The following is a 15,710-nucleotide window of genomic DNA, read 5'->3' as shown; positions in this document are numbered from 1 at the left end:
TGGGACTGACCCACAGCCGTCTCTGCTGAAATTAAGCGCAGGGTCGTACCCATCAGAGACTCAGGCAGAGGGGCGGGCGGCTCACCTCGTTCCACACAGGGTTGACGTTGTTCTTGATCACCTTGGTTCTCTTCTTCACCCCTAGGGAAGACAGCGGAAAGGTAAGAAACGGCCCCAAGAGCAGCACATTTTGCACATCTGTCTGAACAGATGTTTCCACATTAACCATTCGCAGCCCAGTTGGAGACAGGGCAGAGCTCAACAGGAGGAGGTGTGTACAAGGACTTGAATTCCAGTTCAGTTACTGCGTCTGGAGTTTAAATGATCTTGGGCAGAAAGAGCTGCTTCTGAATCCTTGGCCAGAGGTTGGTGCAGAGGGCCAACGCCTGCCCAAATAGACTCCAGCCGGCACCCTGCTACTAGGTGCCAGGATAGGGGGCAGTGGGCAAGACAGGGGAAGGGGTGCAACAGGATCAGGGCTGCAGTTCCAAGGCTGGGCATGGGCAGAAAAGGCAAATAACAAGGGCACAAGGGCATCAGCAACGGAACAAACCTGGGTGCAAAACAGGTTTCTTTGAGATCTCTCTCTCTCTCACACACACACACACACACACACAAACAAACACATCCACACTCATTCTCTCTAAAACACAGTAAGCCTTCGGTCCAGCCATCTCCTCTGGACGGTGGGTCTAGAGCCAACCATCAGAGTAGAAAATTCTGGAAGGAGTAACAGCAACAAGATCCCTGGCAGCCGGTGTGGCTGAAGATCCTGCACACAGATCGCATGTTTATCCACCTGCCCAAGTTAAGAGGAAGGTGTTGGAACTTACAAGAGAACAGGGAAAGCAATCAATTCATTTTTTTCCATATCATTTTTATTAAATCTCCAAAAATATTCCAAAACATTTATCATCATATACAATTAAAAACAAAACCATGCAAAGTTTCTCCTGGACTTCCTGCCCCTCCTTTCCTGTCTCTCTTCTGTCTGTCTCTCTCTCTCTCTTCTCTTCTCTTCTCTTCTCTTCTCTCTCTTTCTATTTCTCTCTCTCTCTCCTTCTTTCTTTCCTCTTCTCTCTCTCTCTCTCTCTCTCTCTTTCTCTTCTCTTCTCTTCTCTCTCTTTCTATTTCTCTCTCTCTCTCCTTCTTTCTTTCCTCTTCTCTCTCTCTCTCTTTCTATTTCGCTCTCTCTTTCTGTCTTTCTGTAGTGGTAGCATCCCAGGGATTTCTTTCTTTCCATGTGGTCTGCCACATCTTTCTTCCTTTCTTTCTATTTCTTTCTTTCTCTTTTTCTTTTTCTGTTCTCTCTCTCTCTCTATATATATATATATATATATATATATTTCTCTCTCTTTCATTCATTCTTTCTTTCTCTCCTCTCTGTCTCACTCTCTCTCTCTGTATGCATGTGCAGAGTCTAAAATAAGGATATAATGGGGAGAGCTTTGGGCCCCCACTTCACTAGAGGCTGTGGGGGGAACACCAGCTGTTTCTCCTCTGGCAGCAAAATGCCTTGGGCAGGCCCTGACGCCAGGTCACCTTCCCTCATACAGATGGGCACTTGACCCCTTTGTGTCAAAGCCTGTAAAAAGCCCAGACTAGAGGCCCCGATTCAGGCCCTGCTTGGCATCATTCATCCATTTGCTTGGTTTCATTTTAAAGATATAGGCCACCTATTTCCCCTTCCAAAAATGCAAGACTCGCCCAGCCAGAGTTCTCTGACTTTGTTGTCCCAGCTTTTATTGGGCCACCGTCTCCAAGCTCCTCCGTCAGCTCAGCCAATGGTTGGGATGGGAGATGGATGGGAGACGGAGACCCAAACTTCTGGAAGGCTGCTCTAACCACCTAGCCACATTCCCCTGGCATAGAGGCCGCCGCCTGGTGCTTCTGGAACAGCTCGACTGTCCGAGGAGGTGAAAACAATTCTGCCTCATCCGCTTGCTGCTTTTGTAATCTATCTTTGGAGCGCATCACATGTTCGATCGTCTAAACAGAGGTGTCCAAAACCGGGAGGAGGATCTAGACTCCGAAGCGGAGAAAAAAGGCTTGGAAGGCTGAGCAAGACATCTTGGCAGGGGCAGAAAGGGACACTCTCTCTCTCTCTCTCTCTCTCTCTCTCTCTCTCTCTGCTCAGTTTTGCCACAAAATGGCAAAAGGAAAAGGAAGACTCTTGAGAGAAAGAACAATAGGAGGGGCTGCTATTGCCAAAGGTCTGCAGGAAGGTCTGCCTGGCATAGCTCTGCGGCTCCCCCCACCCACCCACCCCGGTGCGGAGCCAAAAACTGCTATATATGGTCACTCAGCAGACTCAGACAGAGCAGTATTTTAAAAGGGCATCACTGGAATCCCAGCTCAGAATGGGAAGGAGGAAGGAAAGAGTGGAGCTGGGTTTGCAGATGACATTTGTTCCCAAGGAAGTGCAGGAGGGCAGAGAACGGCCAAAGTTGCCACTGCTCATTTGCAAATGCTAATTTTCCCCCGTGATGCACGTGCAGGTTTAAAATTGTTCCTTGCTTCGATGGCAGCATTAAGATAAATTCAACAGTGTAAATAGGTTTTAATGGATGTAATAAGGGAATACTGAATGGTATAGTTTCTGTGAAATATGCAGGGATTTATGATATGTAAAACGAACCGTGGAAAGAGAAGAAGGGAAGTCATTGATATTTTAAGGATGTAAAAAACGAGTACTTTAAAATATAAAACAGAACATTTAATAAAAAAATTATATACAAAAAAACACACAAAATTGTTCCTTGCATGACATTGGAGCCCAGCTGGCAACATGAGCCAACATACCAAAATGGGAACCCAAACCCGCCTTCAGCAAGGCGATTTGGACTGCAACTTCATAGAATTAGGGAATTCTAGAATTGGAAGGGACCCCCAAGGGCCATCTAGTCCAACCCCCTGCAAGGCAGGAATCTGGACCTGATGGTACACACACAATACACCAGACCCAGGAAATCCTGCTAGCCCCCCATTGGGGAATAAGGCTTGGCCTTATATATATTGAAAGGCAGAAAAGGTTTAAATGGGATATTCCCCAACGACCAGAAGCTTGCAGGTATAATAGGAGCAGATGTTCCAAAGAAGATGCCCAAACTGTTTATGTTTGTGACAACAGTAGCTAGAATATTATATGCTCAGAAATGGAAAGAAGAGAAGGTTGCAATGAAGAAGGAGTGGCTTTTGAAAGAAATGGACTAGGCAGAAATCATAGCTGCCAAGTTTTCCCTTTTCTCACGAGGAAGCCTATTCAGCATAAGGGAAAATCCCTTAAAAAAAGGGATAACTTGGCAGCTATGGCAGAAATGGAAAAGCTGGCAGCAAAATTAAGAGGTCAGAATGATGAACTTTTCAAAGAAAAGTTGAGGCCTTTCATAGACTTTTTTTTAAAAGTATTACAGCCAAATGAAATCGCAGGCAGGATTTGTGATAAAAGCAACGGAAGAAAAATGACAAAATGATTGCAGCAGAGAAACTTTTTTGTCATTGATAAAAATATAATCCAGGAGTAAAAACACTGTGGAGATTAGGGTGGGAAGCCAACGTATGAAATAATGCGATTATTTGATTTGAGGTTATTGTGAAGACATTTGGAAAAAATTAAAAAAATAATATAAAGGGAATAATGCCTGGCTCAAATTTTGCTAAGCGTGAGTCGCTGACCCCTCTCCAGGTTTCAGTTGTCTTAGCTGCAACTCTGGACCTCAGGTCTCCGAGAAACTCTGTGCTTTGGAATAAGTGCAGGGCCAGCTATGCAGTAACAGACAGAAGAGAGCACAGTCGGAGATCTCAGCAGGGTGGGGCACTAGCAAGAATCCCTGGCGTGAAAATAGAACTATTCCAAGCTTAGAAGGGAGCTCTTATTTTCAGCCGGGTGGAGAGCTGGAGGGCGTCTTGCCTACCATTTTATCTGAGGTTACACAGTCCCCATTCCACCATTGCCCCACACAAGTGAAATGTCAAATTGCACCTCTGTTCCCCTTTAAAGGGAACAACTGACATGCGGAACCTCTCAACTTGATTTCAGGTTGAGAGATCTCAGTAGAGCGTGAGACTCTTAATCTTGGGGTGGTGGGTTCGAGCCCCACGTTGGGCAAAAGATACCTGCATTGCAGGGGGTTGGACTAGATGACCCTCGAGGTCCCTTCCAAGTCCACAATTCTGCTATGAGATCACTCCCTGTAATATAGGTATGTCTATATAAATCTTTGCTGGATGCAGACATCTAGTTCCCTCCCCGGGTTCCCAGAAACAATGCAGATGTTTTCACACTTCTGGCTTAAAGGAGTTCTTGCTTTAACTGGGTTTCCATGTGATCTGTAAATGTAAGAGATGGGTGCTGCACTGCTGCGCACAATGCTCATTGGCGTGGTCTGTAGGGAGAAGGCAAGAGGGGAAGAACATCTGCTTTGCATGCAGAATAATTACATCTCAATCCCCGGCAGCATCTCCAGACAGGGCTGAGAAAGGCTCGCTGCCTGAAACCTTGGAGAGCTGCTGCCAGTCAGAGCAGACAATACTTAGCTAGATGGACCAATGATGATCTGACTCAGTGTAAGACAACGTCCAATGATTTTATGCTTTAAAATGTCTCTTGGTGTTGCTGGCTTGTTGTTTTTTGTGTCCTTTCCTTATCTATAATCATTCAATCATTCTGTTATTTATTTGCTCAAAGACATAAGGAAGAAGAGGGTCATGACAACATCACGCAAAATAAAAACGTGAATTGGAGTTGGTTGGTGGAAACACATCAGAAGACAGCAATTCAGAAGGAACAACGGGGCAGATACAGGAACATAACAACTTGAGAAGATCGTGCCTGGATCAGGCCCAAGGGGACCCATCTAGGCCAGCATCCTGTTCTCCCAGGGGCCAACCAGATGTGACAATGGGAAACTTGCAAGCAGGATCTGAGCGCAAGAGCAACTCCCCCCCCCTCCCGGTTTCCAGCAACAAGGATTCAGAAGCATCGCTGCCTCCGACTGTGGAGGCAGAGCAAACCCAAGACTTTCCCATTTCTCCCGGGAGGAGACCAGGGTTCAAATCCCCACTTGGCCAGGAAGCTCACTAGGTGTGGCCTTGGGAGCCAGCCCCCTGCCTCTCAGCCTACCTCGAGGGGTACCATGCCAGCCACATTGAGCTCCTCAAAAAACAAGGTATGCTATAAAATGCAATGAAATAAATAAAGTATGAAAAAAAAGTCCAAAAGCATGAATCAAAGATACAAATTAGAATAAACTCCCTCTGCAAAAAGAACAAAACAGGAGTGCGGGCAGAGCTCCCTTTTTGACCAGCCTGTGTGGTGGGGCAAAGAGCAAGAGGAGGTCCCCCCCCCTGTCCAGACCTCTGCCCCCCACCCTCTGCCTCTGGGCTGTGTCTCGGCGGGGCTCTTACCTCGGAAGGTGACGCTGGCCACCGGGTCGCTGCGCTTGTCGCCCTTCTCCAAGGCGGGCAGGCTGCAGGCGCGCTGCACGACGCAGCGGAACATGGTCTCTGTCTCTCTCTGGCGCGCGTCCGCCTTCAGGGGCGCAGCGCCCGCCGGCCACGCAGAGCCATCCCCGCCCCGCGCCGCCCGCCTCCCGCCCAGCGCCGGACGCAGCATCAGGACCAGTCGGCAGGCAGGGCGGGGCGTTATCCCGCCAGGGGGCGCTGCGCGATCGGCCGCCCGGGATGCTCGGCGCGCAAAAGGAAGCGCAGCTGCGCGAAGCTACTCGCCCGCGCCGGGCAGCCCTCAGCTCCGTCGCATTTCGTCACTGGGAGATATGTTTGTTTGTTTGTTTGCTGTTAGATTTATATAGCCACCAGTCCATTAATATTCCCTGGGTGGCTTACAACAAGGTGTTTAAATGACAATATATAATAATAATTTTAAAGGCAACCATAGGCATTAAAAGACAGCAAAAAAACCGTCCAAGCATAAGGGCTGGGTTAACCGTTAAGCAAAATAAGCACGTGCTTAGGGCATCACGGGAAGCACCCCAGAAATTTTCCAGTGCGGGATTTTAAACATGAATGGTCACCAGTCGCTCCTCTGAGTGTTCGTTTTCTCAGTTAAAGTATGTTTAAAATCCCAACAGGCTGGATGCCTCATCTCGGCTGAGTATAGAAGCAGGTGTGTCGGGTAAGATTAGTTTGAGGATCTGATCAAAGACTTTGCAATTAGAAAAAGTGGGAGAATTTTTTTTCAAATAGAAATAAAGTGGGAGGTTAAAAAAAATTAAGATTATTTTCCATCCTACTGTAGGTTTTGTTTCCTTTCAAAAAGTACAATTGACAGTTGTTTATTGTTTATATTTTGAATGAGATATATATGGGGGCACCAAAATCTTTTAAGTGCTTAAAGGTAAAGGGACCCCTGACCATTAGGTCCAGTCGTGACCGACTCTGGGGTTGCGCGCTCATCTCGCATTATTGGCCGAGGGAGCCGATGTATAGCTTCCAGGTCATGTGGTCAGCATGACAAAGCCGCTTCTGGCAAACCAGAGCAGCACATGGAAACGCCGTTTACCTTCCCGCTGTAGCGGTTCCTATTTATCTACTTGCATTTTGATGTGCTTTCGAACTGCTAGGTTGGCAGGAGCTGGGACCAAGCAACAGGCGCTCACCCCGTAACAGGGATTTGAACCGCCGACCTTCTGATCAGCAAGCCCTAGGCACAGTGGTTTAGACCACAGCGCCACCTGGGTCCCTTTTAAGTGCTTAGGGCCTCTAAAAAAAGGTCTCAATCTGGCCCTGCCTAGCATACAAGATGAAACCACCTCTTTCTTCACTCAGGTTTAGCTGCATTAACTGCACTGGAATTCCACCTAGAAGAAGGGAGGCATTCGGGGTGAGTTCCCGCACTTCTTTTTCTATTAATTCTATACACTGCCCTTCATCTGAAGATCTCAGTGTGGTTCACAAGATAGAAATACAGGCTGAAGTCACAAAATAAATAGTGAAAACAAAAAAGGAAAGGAAACAATAACATCCCCTTCCCACAAACATATTTTAAAAGGCCATAGAATATTAATCAGCCAAAGCCCCGGTTAAAAAGGAACAATTTCACCTGGCAATAACATGATAAAAGCAATTATTCAAAATCCAGTTAAAACTATTTAGTTTAATTAATTAAACAAAACTGATAAATTTGATCCTGTGATATCAGCTTTTCAAAGTCTGGTTTGTGCCCTCCATAATCCCCTGCCTCTTTGCATCCTCCTACCGTAGGTAATCTCACCTTCCCCCCCCGGGGGGGGCTTTATGGTGTAGGGCAGGGTGGGGTGGGGGGGCACTGGGGGCGAGTTGATGGAACCAAGGCAGCAGTAGCACAAAAATGTTTGAGACCCACTGAGAGTGTCCGAGCAGGACCTGGGAGAGCAGGGTTCAAATCCCCAACCAGCCATGAAGCTCACTAGCAGAACAAGAAGGCGACCGGTGTCCCTGACTGTCCTTTCTCCCTCCCTGGCATCGGGTAGCCTGAGGGATGCTGCCTCTGACTATGGGATGTCTCCCTCCTGCTTGCCACATGCAGCATTCATCTAATACACCCCCCATCCTCCTCCATGATCTAAAGTACATAGAAAACCACATGTGCTTCTGTCTGTCATGACATCTGGTTGCAATGAGTTCCACAGGCCACTTCCATGACCCATTGAGGAGTGAGTTTAGTCCATTCCAAGCCCGTGGCCAGACTAATCACACAGGGCTTCAAGCCAGCACAGCAAAAGGCTTAATTCTGCTGTTTGAGTTTCATCAGTGACTGAAACTGGAGAGTGAGATTAGAGAAGTGGGGAAAGTTTGGGTTTGTCCTGCTCACTCACTGAAACATTTGCAGCACTTGGAGCTCTTGCAGAGGAGGGAAGCTGGGATACAAATTCAATAAATCCGTATTTTTAACGAACATTTTATATTCTGTATCAACCATTTTGAGGTTATGGATGATTAAGCAGGAGATATGCCTGTTGTCTTTGTCCATGGAGTTTTCTTGGCAGGGATACTGGAGTGGCTTGCCAGTTCCTTCTCCAGGTGGATCACGTTTAGTCAAAACTCTCCACTATGACCTGTCCATCTCGGGTGGCCCTGCATGGCATAGCTCGTAGCTTCTCTGAGTTATTCAAGCCCCTTCGCCACGACAAGGCATTGATCCATGAAGGATCAGTGCTTTTGAATTATGGTGCTGGAGGAGACTCTTGAGAGTCCCATGGACTGCAAGAAGATCAAACCTATCCATTCTGAAGGAAATCAGCCCTGAGTGCTCACTGGAAGGACAGATCCTGAAGCTGAGGCTCCAATACTTTGGCCACCTCATGAGAAGAGAAGACTCCCTGGAAAAGACCCTGATGTTGTGAAAGATGGAGGGCACTAGGAGAAGGGGACGACCGAGGACGAGATGGTTGGACAGTGTTCTCGAAGCTACGAACATGAGTTTGACAAAACTGCGGGAGGCAGTGCAAGACAGGAGTGCCTGGCGTGCTCTGGTCCATGGGGTCACGAAGAGTCGGACACGACTAAACGACTAAACAACAACAAGCAGGAGATAGAGACTTTGTCCAACAGATAGAATAAAAACAGTCACAGAAAAACCCAGTTGTGCCATCCGAGGGTTCCATAGAAACGAATTGGAAAAGTTGGAAAGAACACATTTGAGCCACTGACAGCATCTTTTCAAAGTATTCTAGCCATTTACACCCCAGATGGAAATCTGATGGGAAGATGGGGAGGGGTGGACAGGAAGCTGGCAGGGCCGGAAAGCAGATGGCAACAGGAAGGGCCAATTTCCTCTTGGCAGGAGGGCGGACACATCTAGCCTGCGTAAAAGGACATTCACCGTGATGAGGGGGGGGCCACCATGCTGCCTTCAGCCCAAGTAAGCCTGTCCCGGTTGGGCTGGAATGCTCTGGCTGGCAGCAGCAGCAGCCTGCAGAGCCTGTTGACTGGCAGGGCTGCCTAAATGACTCTTGGGGCAACCCCAAGGGTCCTCTAGTCCAATTCCCTGCAATGCAGAGGACCCACCCCCCCCCCCCGGACCTCCATGGAAAGCAAAGCAGATTTCGCATTCCTGTCTCCTTCTCCACTCCTCCAGCTGGATGTTCAGAGCAGTTCCTTCCCTCTCTCCCCCAGCTCAGAAAAGAGCCCTCTCTCCTTCCCTCCTCCAGGGACACCCGTAGACTGGGCAATCCCTGAGAAAGAGGGGGGAGACCTGGCAGGTTGGTGAGGCAAGAGCCTTCGTGAAGAAGAGCCTACAGAAGGCATGCGCAGGATGAGTCCTCTCGGCTGCCCTGTGCACGTCGAAGGCAGAGCAGAACCACCTTAAATAACACGAGCTTAAGGCGGATGACTGTTTCCCCCACAAATTCTGCACCTGTTGGGTGGAAATACCCTTTGGCAGCAGCAGGATTGATGACTCAGTGATCCCAGGGGGAGAGAAAGAATCCAGCTGGGAAATCTGGCCCTGTCTATGGATTCTCAGTTTGGGACTTTTCAGTTTGGAGAAAAGGCGAGGAGGAAGAATTGGCATGGAGACAGCGGATAAAGTTCATCTCCCTCTCTCATAAAGCCAGAAACTCACAGACATCTAATGAAGCTGATGGATGGAAGATTCAGGATGGGGAGGGGGGGGAGTCCCCGCATCGCAGTGTTAAACTGTGGAACTCCCTCCCACCAGATGTCAAGTCAATAAACAACTGACGTTTAGAAAACATCTGAAGGCAGCCCTGTTTTTTTAATGTCTGATGTTTTACTGCTTTGTTGTTGTTTTGTTGTTGTTGTTGTTGTTGTTGTTTCAGTTGGGAGCGCCCAGAGTAGCTGGGGAAATGCAGCCAGATGGGCAGGGTATAAATAATATATTATTATTATTATTATTATTATTATTATTATTATTATTATTATTATTATTATTATTCCCAGTTGCTTGAAACCACAGGAGAGGAGAGGGTGCTCAGGTCCTCCTTGCAGGTTTTCCATTGGTGAGAAGGTGGTCTAGAAGGGTTCCCCTTTGGCCTGATCCAGCAGCCTCTTCTTATCATAGAATCACAGAATCGCAGAGTGGGAAGGGACCCTGAGGATCATCTAGGCCAACCCTAGCAGAACAGTCTCCCTCGGAAGGTTGTGGACGACTTGTAATGATTACATTGGAGCAGTTATACATCATCATCATCATTAATTGAATTTATATACCACTCAGGGCAGTTCACAGAATTCTGATTTCCATACTGATTGTTTTGGCATGGGCACATGGCTTCATTCCCAGACTCCTTCCTTGGAGGTTTTTAAGCAGAGGTTGGATAGCCCTCTCTCATGGATGCTTTAGCTGAGATTCCTGCCCTGCAGGGGGTTGGACTAGATGACCCTCGGTACCCCTTCCAACTCTAGGATTGTAGGATCCCAAGGGAGCAGAAAAGACTATGCATGCGACCATGACTGCATTATTGGGCCAGAGATTGGGGGGGGGGGATAAAGTCCCTACCAGAGAAGAATGGCAGATCAAGTGGATGGACTATGCTGAAATGGCAAAAATGACTGGAAGAATCAGAAATCAGGAAGACCAGAATTTTAATAAGGAATGGGGGAAATTTATAACTTATCTTAAAGACCATTGTAAACAGTTAAAATTGTTAGTAGGATTGGAATAACACTTGTAATTTAATGGTGAATTTTGGACCCAGGGGACCCAGGTGGCGCTGTGGGTTAAACCACAGAGTCTAGGGCTTGCTGATCAGAAGGTCGGCGGTTCGAATCCCTGTGACAGGGTGGGCTCCCGTTGCTCGGTCCCAGCTCCTGCCAACCTAGCAGTTCGAAAGCACATTAAAATGCAAGTAGATAAATAGGAACCGCTATAACGGGAAGGTAAACGGCGTTTCCATGTGCTGCTCTGGTTTGCCAGAAGCGGCTTTGTCATGCTGGCCACATGACCTGGAAGCTGTACGCCGGCTCCCTCGGCCAATAATGCGAGATGAGCGCGCAACCCCAGAGTCGGTCACGACTGGACCTAATGGTCAGGGGTCTCTTTACCTTTACCTTTTGGACACAATGGAGATGTAAAAGATCTGGATCATCATAAGAGATGCAGGAGGAAATGATTAACAATAGGACCAGAAGCTGTCTGCGGACAAACGCTTGCTCCCTCGGCCTATAAAGCGAGATGAGCGCCGCAAGCCCAGAGTCGTTTGCGACTGGACCTAACGGCCAGGAGTACCTTTACCTTTACCACCCAACCTCTGCTTCAACCCCTCCAAGGAAGGAGAGCCTGCTCCACGGTCAAACAGCCCTTGCTCCTCTCATGTTCTCCTTCTTTGCAAAGCAGCCACTAAGCCCTGGCCACTTGCAGGCGCTTCTGCGACCCAGAGAGAGCGCCCAGTCCCCAGCTGGCGTCAGCCATCCCAGCCCCCGCTGCCCAAACAGGTGCTGGGGCCAGGATCCAACGGCGCTGTGTGACGGCAAGGAGGAAACTATAAAAAGAGTCGGGTGTGGTGCTGCTGGGCAGGTCATGTTTCTCATCTGCCTCCTTTGCTGGGCATCTGCGGCGCCTCTTGCCAAATACCCAGATACCCGGCAGGATCCAGGCTCTCAGATTACGAGGGCGGGTCTGTGGAGGTGGGGCAGAGGGGGCACGGGAAAGGAGGAGGACCGCAGACCCTCTGAAATGCTCTCTTTTTAAATAATTTTTTTAATTAATTTTCTTTTCTCATAACAAATATGCAATATCATTACTTAACATTCATTTTCCAATTTTCCCCCTAACAGTTGACTTCCCCCAACTTCCATTTCTGGTTTATTACATCAAATGTTGCATTCTGCTGCTTGTGCATAGTGCTATGTTATCACCTCCTCTGAAGCCCTCTTAGCCACATGGCTTCTCCATGAGACAGAACGCTCTGCACATGCACAGAGACACTCTCTTCCTTCTGCCTTTGCTTATTCGAAGCCGAGCCTGCAGTGAAGTTAACCGTGGCCATGCAGGGGCAAGAAAATTGGTCACTGCGAGTGCGCATCACCAGCTCCTCCTGCCTCTTTCTGCCTCCCATTTCCTCTGCTTGTCTACCTGCTTCTGAGCTTTAGTTTGGAAGCTCCTTGGGGCAGAGACCTGCCCTCTTGTGCCTAATGCACCATACAAAGTGTTGGTGCTGACCTTTAAAGCCCTAAATGGCCTCGGTCCAGTATACCTGAAGGAGCGTCTCCACCTCCATCATTCTGCCTGGACACTGAGGTCCAGCATTGAGGACCTTCTGGCGGTTCCCTCGTTGCGAGAAGCCAAGTTGCAGGGAACCAGGCAGAGGGCCTTCTCGGTGGTGGCATCAGCCCTGTGGAACGCCCTCCCATGAGATGTCAAAGAGGAAAACTCCTGCCAACCTAGCAGTTTGAAAGCAAAAGTGCAAGTAGATAAATAGGTACCACTCCAGCGGGAAGGTAAATGGCATTTCCGTGTGTTGCTCTGGTTCACCAGAAGTGGCTTAGTCATGCTGGCCACATGACCCGGAAAAACTGTGGACAAACGCTGGCTCCCTCCGACCCAGATCTCATCTTGCTTTTCTTTGTGAAATAGCTCACCAGCAGCAATAATAATAATAATAATAATAATAATAATAATAATAATATTTATTTATTTATTATTTATACCCCGTCCATCTGGCTGGGTCTTCCCAGCTCTCTGGGCGGCTTCCAACAGAAATATAAAAATACACAAATTTCTTAAAGATTAAAAGCTTCCCTAAATAGGGCTGCCTTCAGATGTCCTCTAAAAGTCTGGTAGTTGTTTTTCTCTTTGACCTCTGGTGGGAGGGCGTTCCACAGGGCGGGTGCCACCACCGAGAAGGCCCTCTGCCTGGTTCCCTGTAACTTGGCTTCTCGCAGCGAGGGAACTGCCAGAAGGCCCTCGGCAATGGACCTCAGTGTCCGGGCAGAGCGATGGAGGTGGAGATGCTCCTCAGATGCAGGAGGGTGACGTGGTCAACCTGGACTTGGACTCCCCCCCCTTTGGAATATGGAAAGGGAGGGAGGAGTCAAATGAATTAAAGCGCAAATAAAATCCCTGCACAGAGAAAACTAGCATGTGAGGGAGAAGCGTTCTAGATGCCATGGGATGCAGGGGAAATAATAATGATAATGATAATAATAATAATGATAATGATATTATTATTTATACCCCACCCATCTGGCTGGGTTTTCCCCAGCCACTCTGGGCGGCTTAGAACAGAAAAATAAAATAAAATAATCTATTAAACATTAAAAGCCTCCCTAAACAGGGCTGCCTTCAGATGGCTTCTAAAAATCTGGTAGCTGTTTTTTTCTTTGACATCTGATGGGAGGGCGTTCCACAGGGCAGGCGCCACCACCGAGAAGGTCCTCTGTCTAGTTCCCTGGAACTTGGCTTCTCGCTACGAGGGAACCGCCAGAAGGCCCTCGGTGCTGGACCTCAGTGTCCGGGCAGAACGATGGGGGTGGAGACGCTCCCTCAGGAGCAACATACAATTACTACACTGCCTTACATCATCGGAGCCCCCTGCGGTCTGAAGTGGTGCAGTCCATGCGCAGCACCTCAAGTGGCCCCAGCCAAGGCTTTCCCCTGCCCTCCCAGCCGAAATGCAAAGTACCCAAAGAGCAAGCCAAGTTTTATTATTTCACAAGGCAGATGCCCAACACAGAACTTTAAACTTGGGCTGGGTTGAGCCGCTTCCTTGGGTCCCATGTCCTTTCTGGACCTGGCAGAGACTCTGCCACGAATACTGTTTCTCCCACAGGCTGAGCAACTACACCAGGATGATGGGGGGGGCGGCTTTGGGGCCATGAAGTTTGGCTGAGGATGAGCAGGAGACACACCTCCTAAGAGCCGGCTGGATCAGGCCCAACGGCCCATCTAGTCCAGCCTCCTGTTCTCACCTGGGCTGAGCAGCTCCCTTTGGGGAACCTGCAAGCAATATCTGAGCACCAGAGCCCTCTTCCCTCCTGTCATTGGTTTTTGGAAGCCCTGCGGTCTCCCACTGCGAAGGGAGAAACATAGCTGGCCATCCATCGCCCTCTCCTCTGGGAATTGGTCCGATTCTCTTTTAAAGCTGCCTGGGTTGGTGGCCATCACGCTTCTTGTGGGAGGGAGTTCCACAGTGTAACTATGAGCTGCGTGAAGGACTGTGTCTGTCCTGAACCTTCCAACATTCACCTTTGTCAGGTGTGCCCAAGTTCTAGGAATAGGAGGGAGGAAAACTTCTCTGCATCCACTTTCCCCATGACATGCAGACTTTTTATAAACTCCCGCTATGTCTCAACTCTCTTTTCCTCTAAACTAAAAAGTCACAAACCTCCCTGGAGACCTGAGGTTCATGCAGATGTGTGCAGGGATTGGTTTCTTGCTTGTCTATCATTCTGCAACCTGCAAATAGAAACAGCCCCAAACGTCCCTCTCCAAATCCCCTTTGGCCCCTGAGAATGGCAGAGAGAGGTGGTGTTCTCCCCACCACCCCACCACCGGCACCCTTGGGTGCTCTCTCTGCCTTGCACCTCTGCTTTCCTCGCCTTGGCCCCTGTAATTGCAAACTCATCCTGCCTCCTCCTTACCTTCAAACACCACTGAGCAATAAGCATCGCTGATATCCGTATCTGGACTCTGGACGTTCTGTGCGTGGAGAACGAAGACCCGCAACATTTCGGGAGGCCTAGAGGGTTTCCTCCCCCTCCTCGCCTCGGATCTGGCCCGTCCTCTGGGATGTTTGCTTTCCCTACAGTTCAGGCCCTTCTCCCTCCTGCTCCTGAGCTGGCAGAGCAGCTTGGCTCGGCGCTCCAGTGACAAACAGCTAGAGCTCTTAAAGGGACACCAGCCCTCGCCAGCTCCAAGGCTCTTGGGAAGCCAAGAGGGCCTGCAAAGACATTGGCGTTCGTTTTTACACACCTGGACACTCCAGCGCTGGCCTTTAGGTCATCGTGTCAAGACAGGACAAGTTCAAAGAGATAGACAAATGTGTCTGGATCCGTTTCTGATTTTTCTGGCCACATTTCCACGTCAGTTTGCAATTCCTTTTTAAATTCTTCATGAAAATTTTCCAGCTTTTCAGCGAGAATTTCCCCTAAGACACACAATTTTGTGCATGCACTTTTGCCTCATATAAGCATCTTCATGAGCCGTTTTATATCACATAACACATTCTTGTATGTGAACACTTTGGTGCCACTTTTCTCCTACTAGATGCACACCCCCAACATTACTTGGTTGGTGAACTGAATCACAGCATCTGGCAAGTGCAAATTTTGAAGGGACAGCAGCCTCTGTTTGCATATTTCGTTGGGAAAGTGTAAACCACATAGTTCACATTGAAATGTGAACCGAATTTCTTGCACATCCCCAATATGTGAACTGTACAATTAGAATCTGTCTAGCCGATGCGATTAAACAAGGATCGAGGGTGACAGTTTTCACACACCTATGCGTCTCATGCGGAAATAATTCCGTGCTCCGCTAACTGGGGTGCAGTTTGCATTTCTGTTATTGTGTGTTTTTAGTTCTAGTTGCAGGTAGGTAGCCGTGTTGGTCTGCCGTAGTCAAAACAAAATTACAAAATTCCTTCCAGTAGCACCTTAGAGACCAACTAGGTTTGTCATTAGTATGAACTTTCGTGTGCATGCGCACTTTGAAAGCTCATACCAATGACAAACTTAGTTGGTCTCTAAGGTGCTACTGGAAGGAATTTTTTTATTGTGGGTTTTTAGATTAGATTAGGTTGTGTTAAACT

General features: G+C 48.4%; 1 protein-coding gene across 14 annotated transcripts in view; it reads right to left on the bottom strand.

Moving 5' to 3' along the window:
- The window catches only part of DYSF (dysferlin), a 181,420-nt gene extending 166,577 nt beyond the window's left edge, over positions 1-14,843 (bottom strand). For 5 of the 14 annotated variants that reach the window (XM_060278292.2, XM_060278298.2, XM_088660756.1 and 2 more), the window contains exons 1-2: positions 14,542-14,762; positions 86-141 (exon numbers count right to left, since the gene is read on the bottom strand). In XM_060278292.2, coding sequence (XP_060134275.2) covers positions 86-141; positions 14,542-14,629 — 144 coding nt within the window. In that variant the 5' untranslated portion in view covers positions 14,630-14,762. Of the gene's footprint in view, positions 1-85; positions 142-5,406; positions 5,558-14,541 lie in introns of those variants that run through there. The other 9 variants (XM_088660754.1, XM_088660757.1, XM_060278291.2 and 6 more) reach the window with 3 other exon arrangements.
- Positions 14,844-15,710: the final 867 nt, after the last annotated feature.

This window comes from Zootoca vivipara, chromosome Z1 (genome assembly GCF_965207765.1).
Source record: "Zootoca vivipara chromosome Z1, rZooViv2.hap1.1, whole genome shotgun sequence".
Taxonomy (NCBI): Eukaryota; Metazoa; Chordata; class Lepidosauria; order Squamata; family Lacertidae; genus Zootoca; species Zootoca vivipara.
This window is presented reverse-complemented; position numbering and strand designations above follow the sequence as displayed.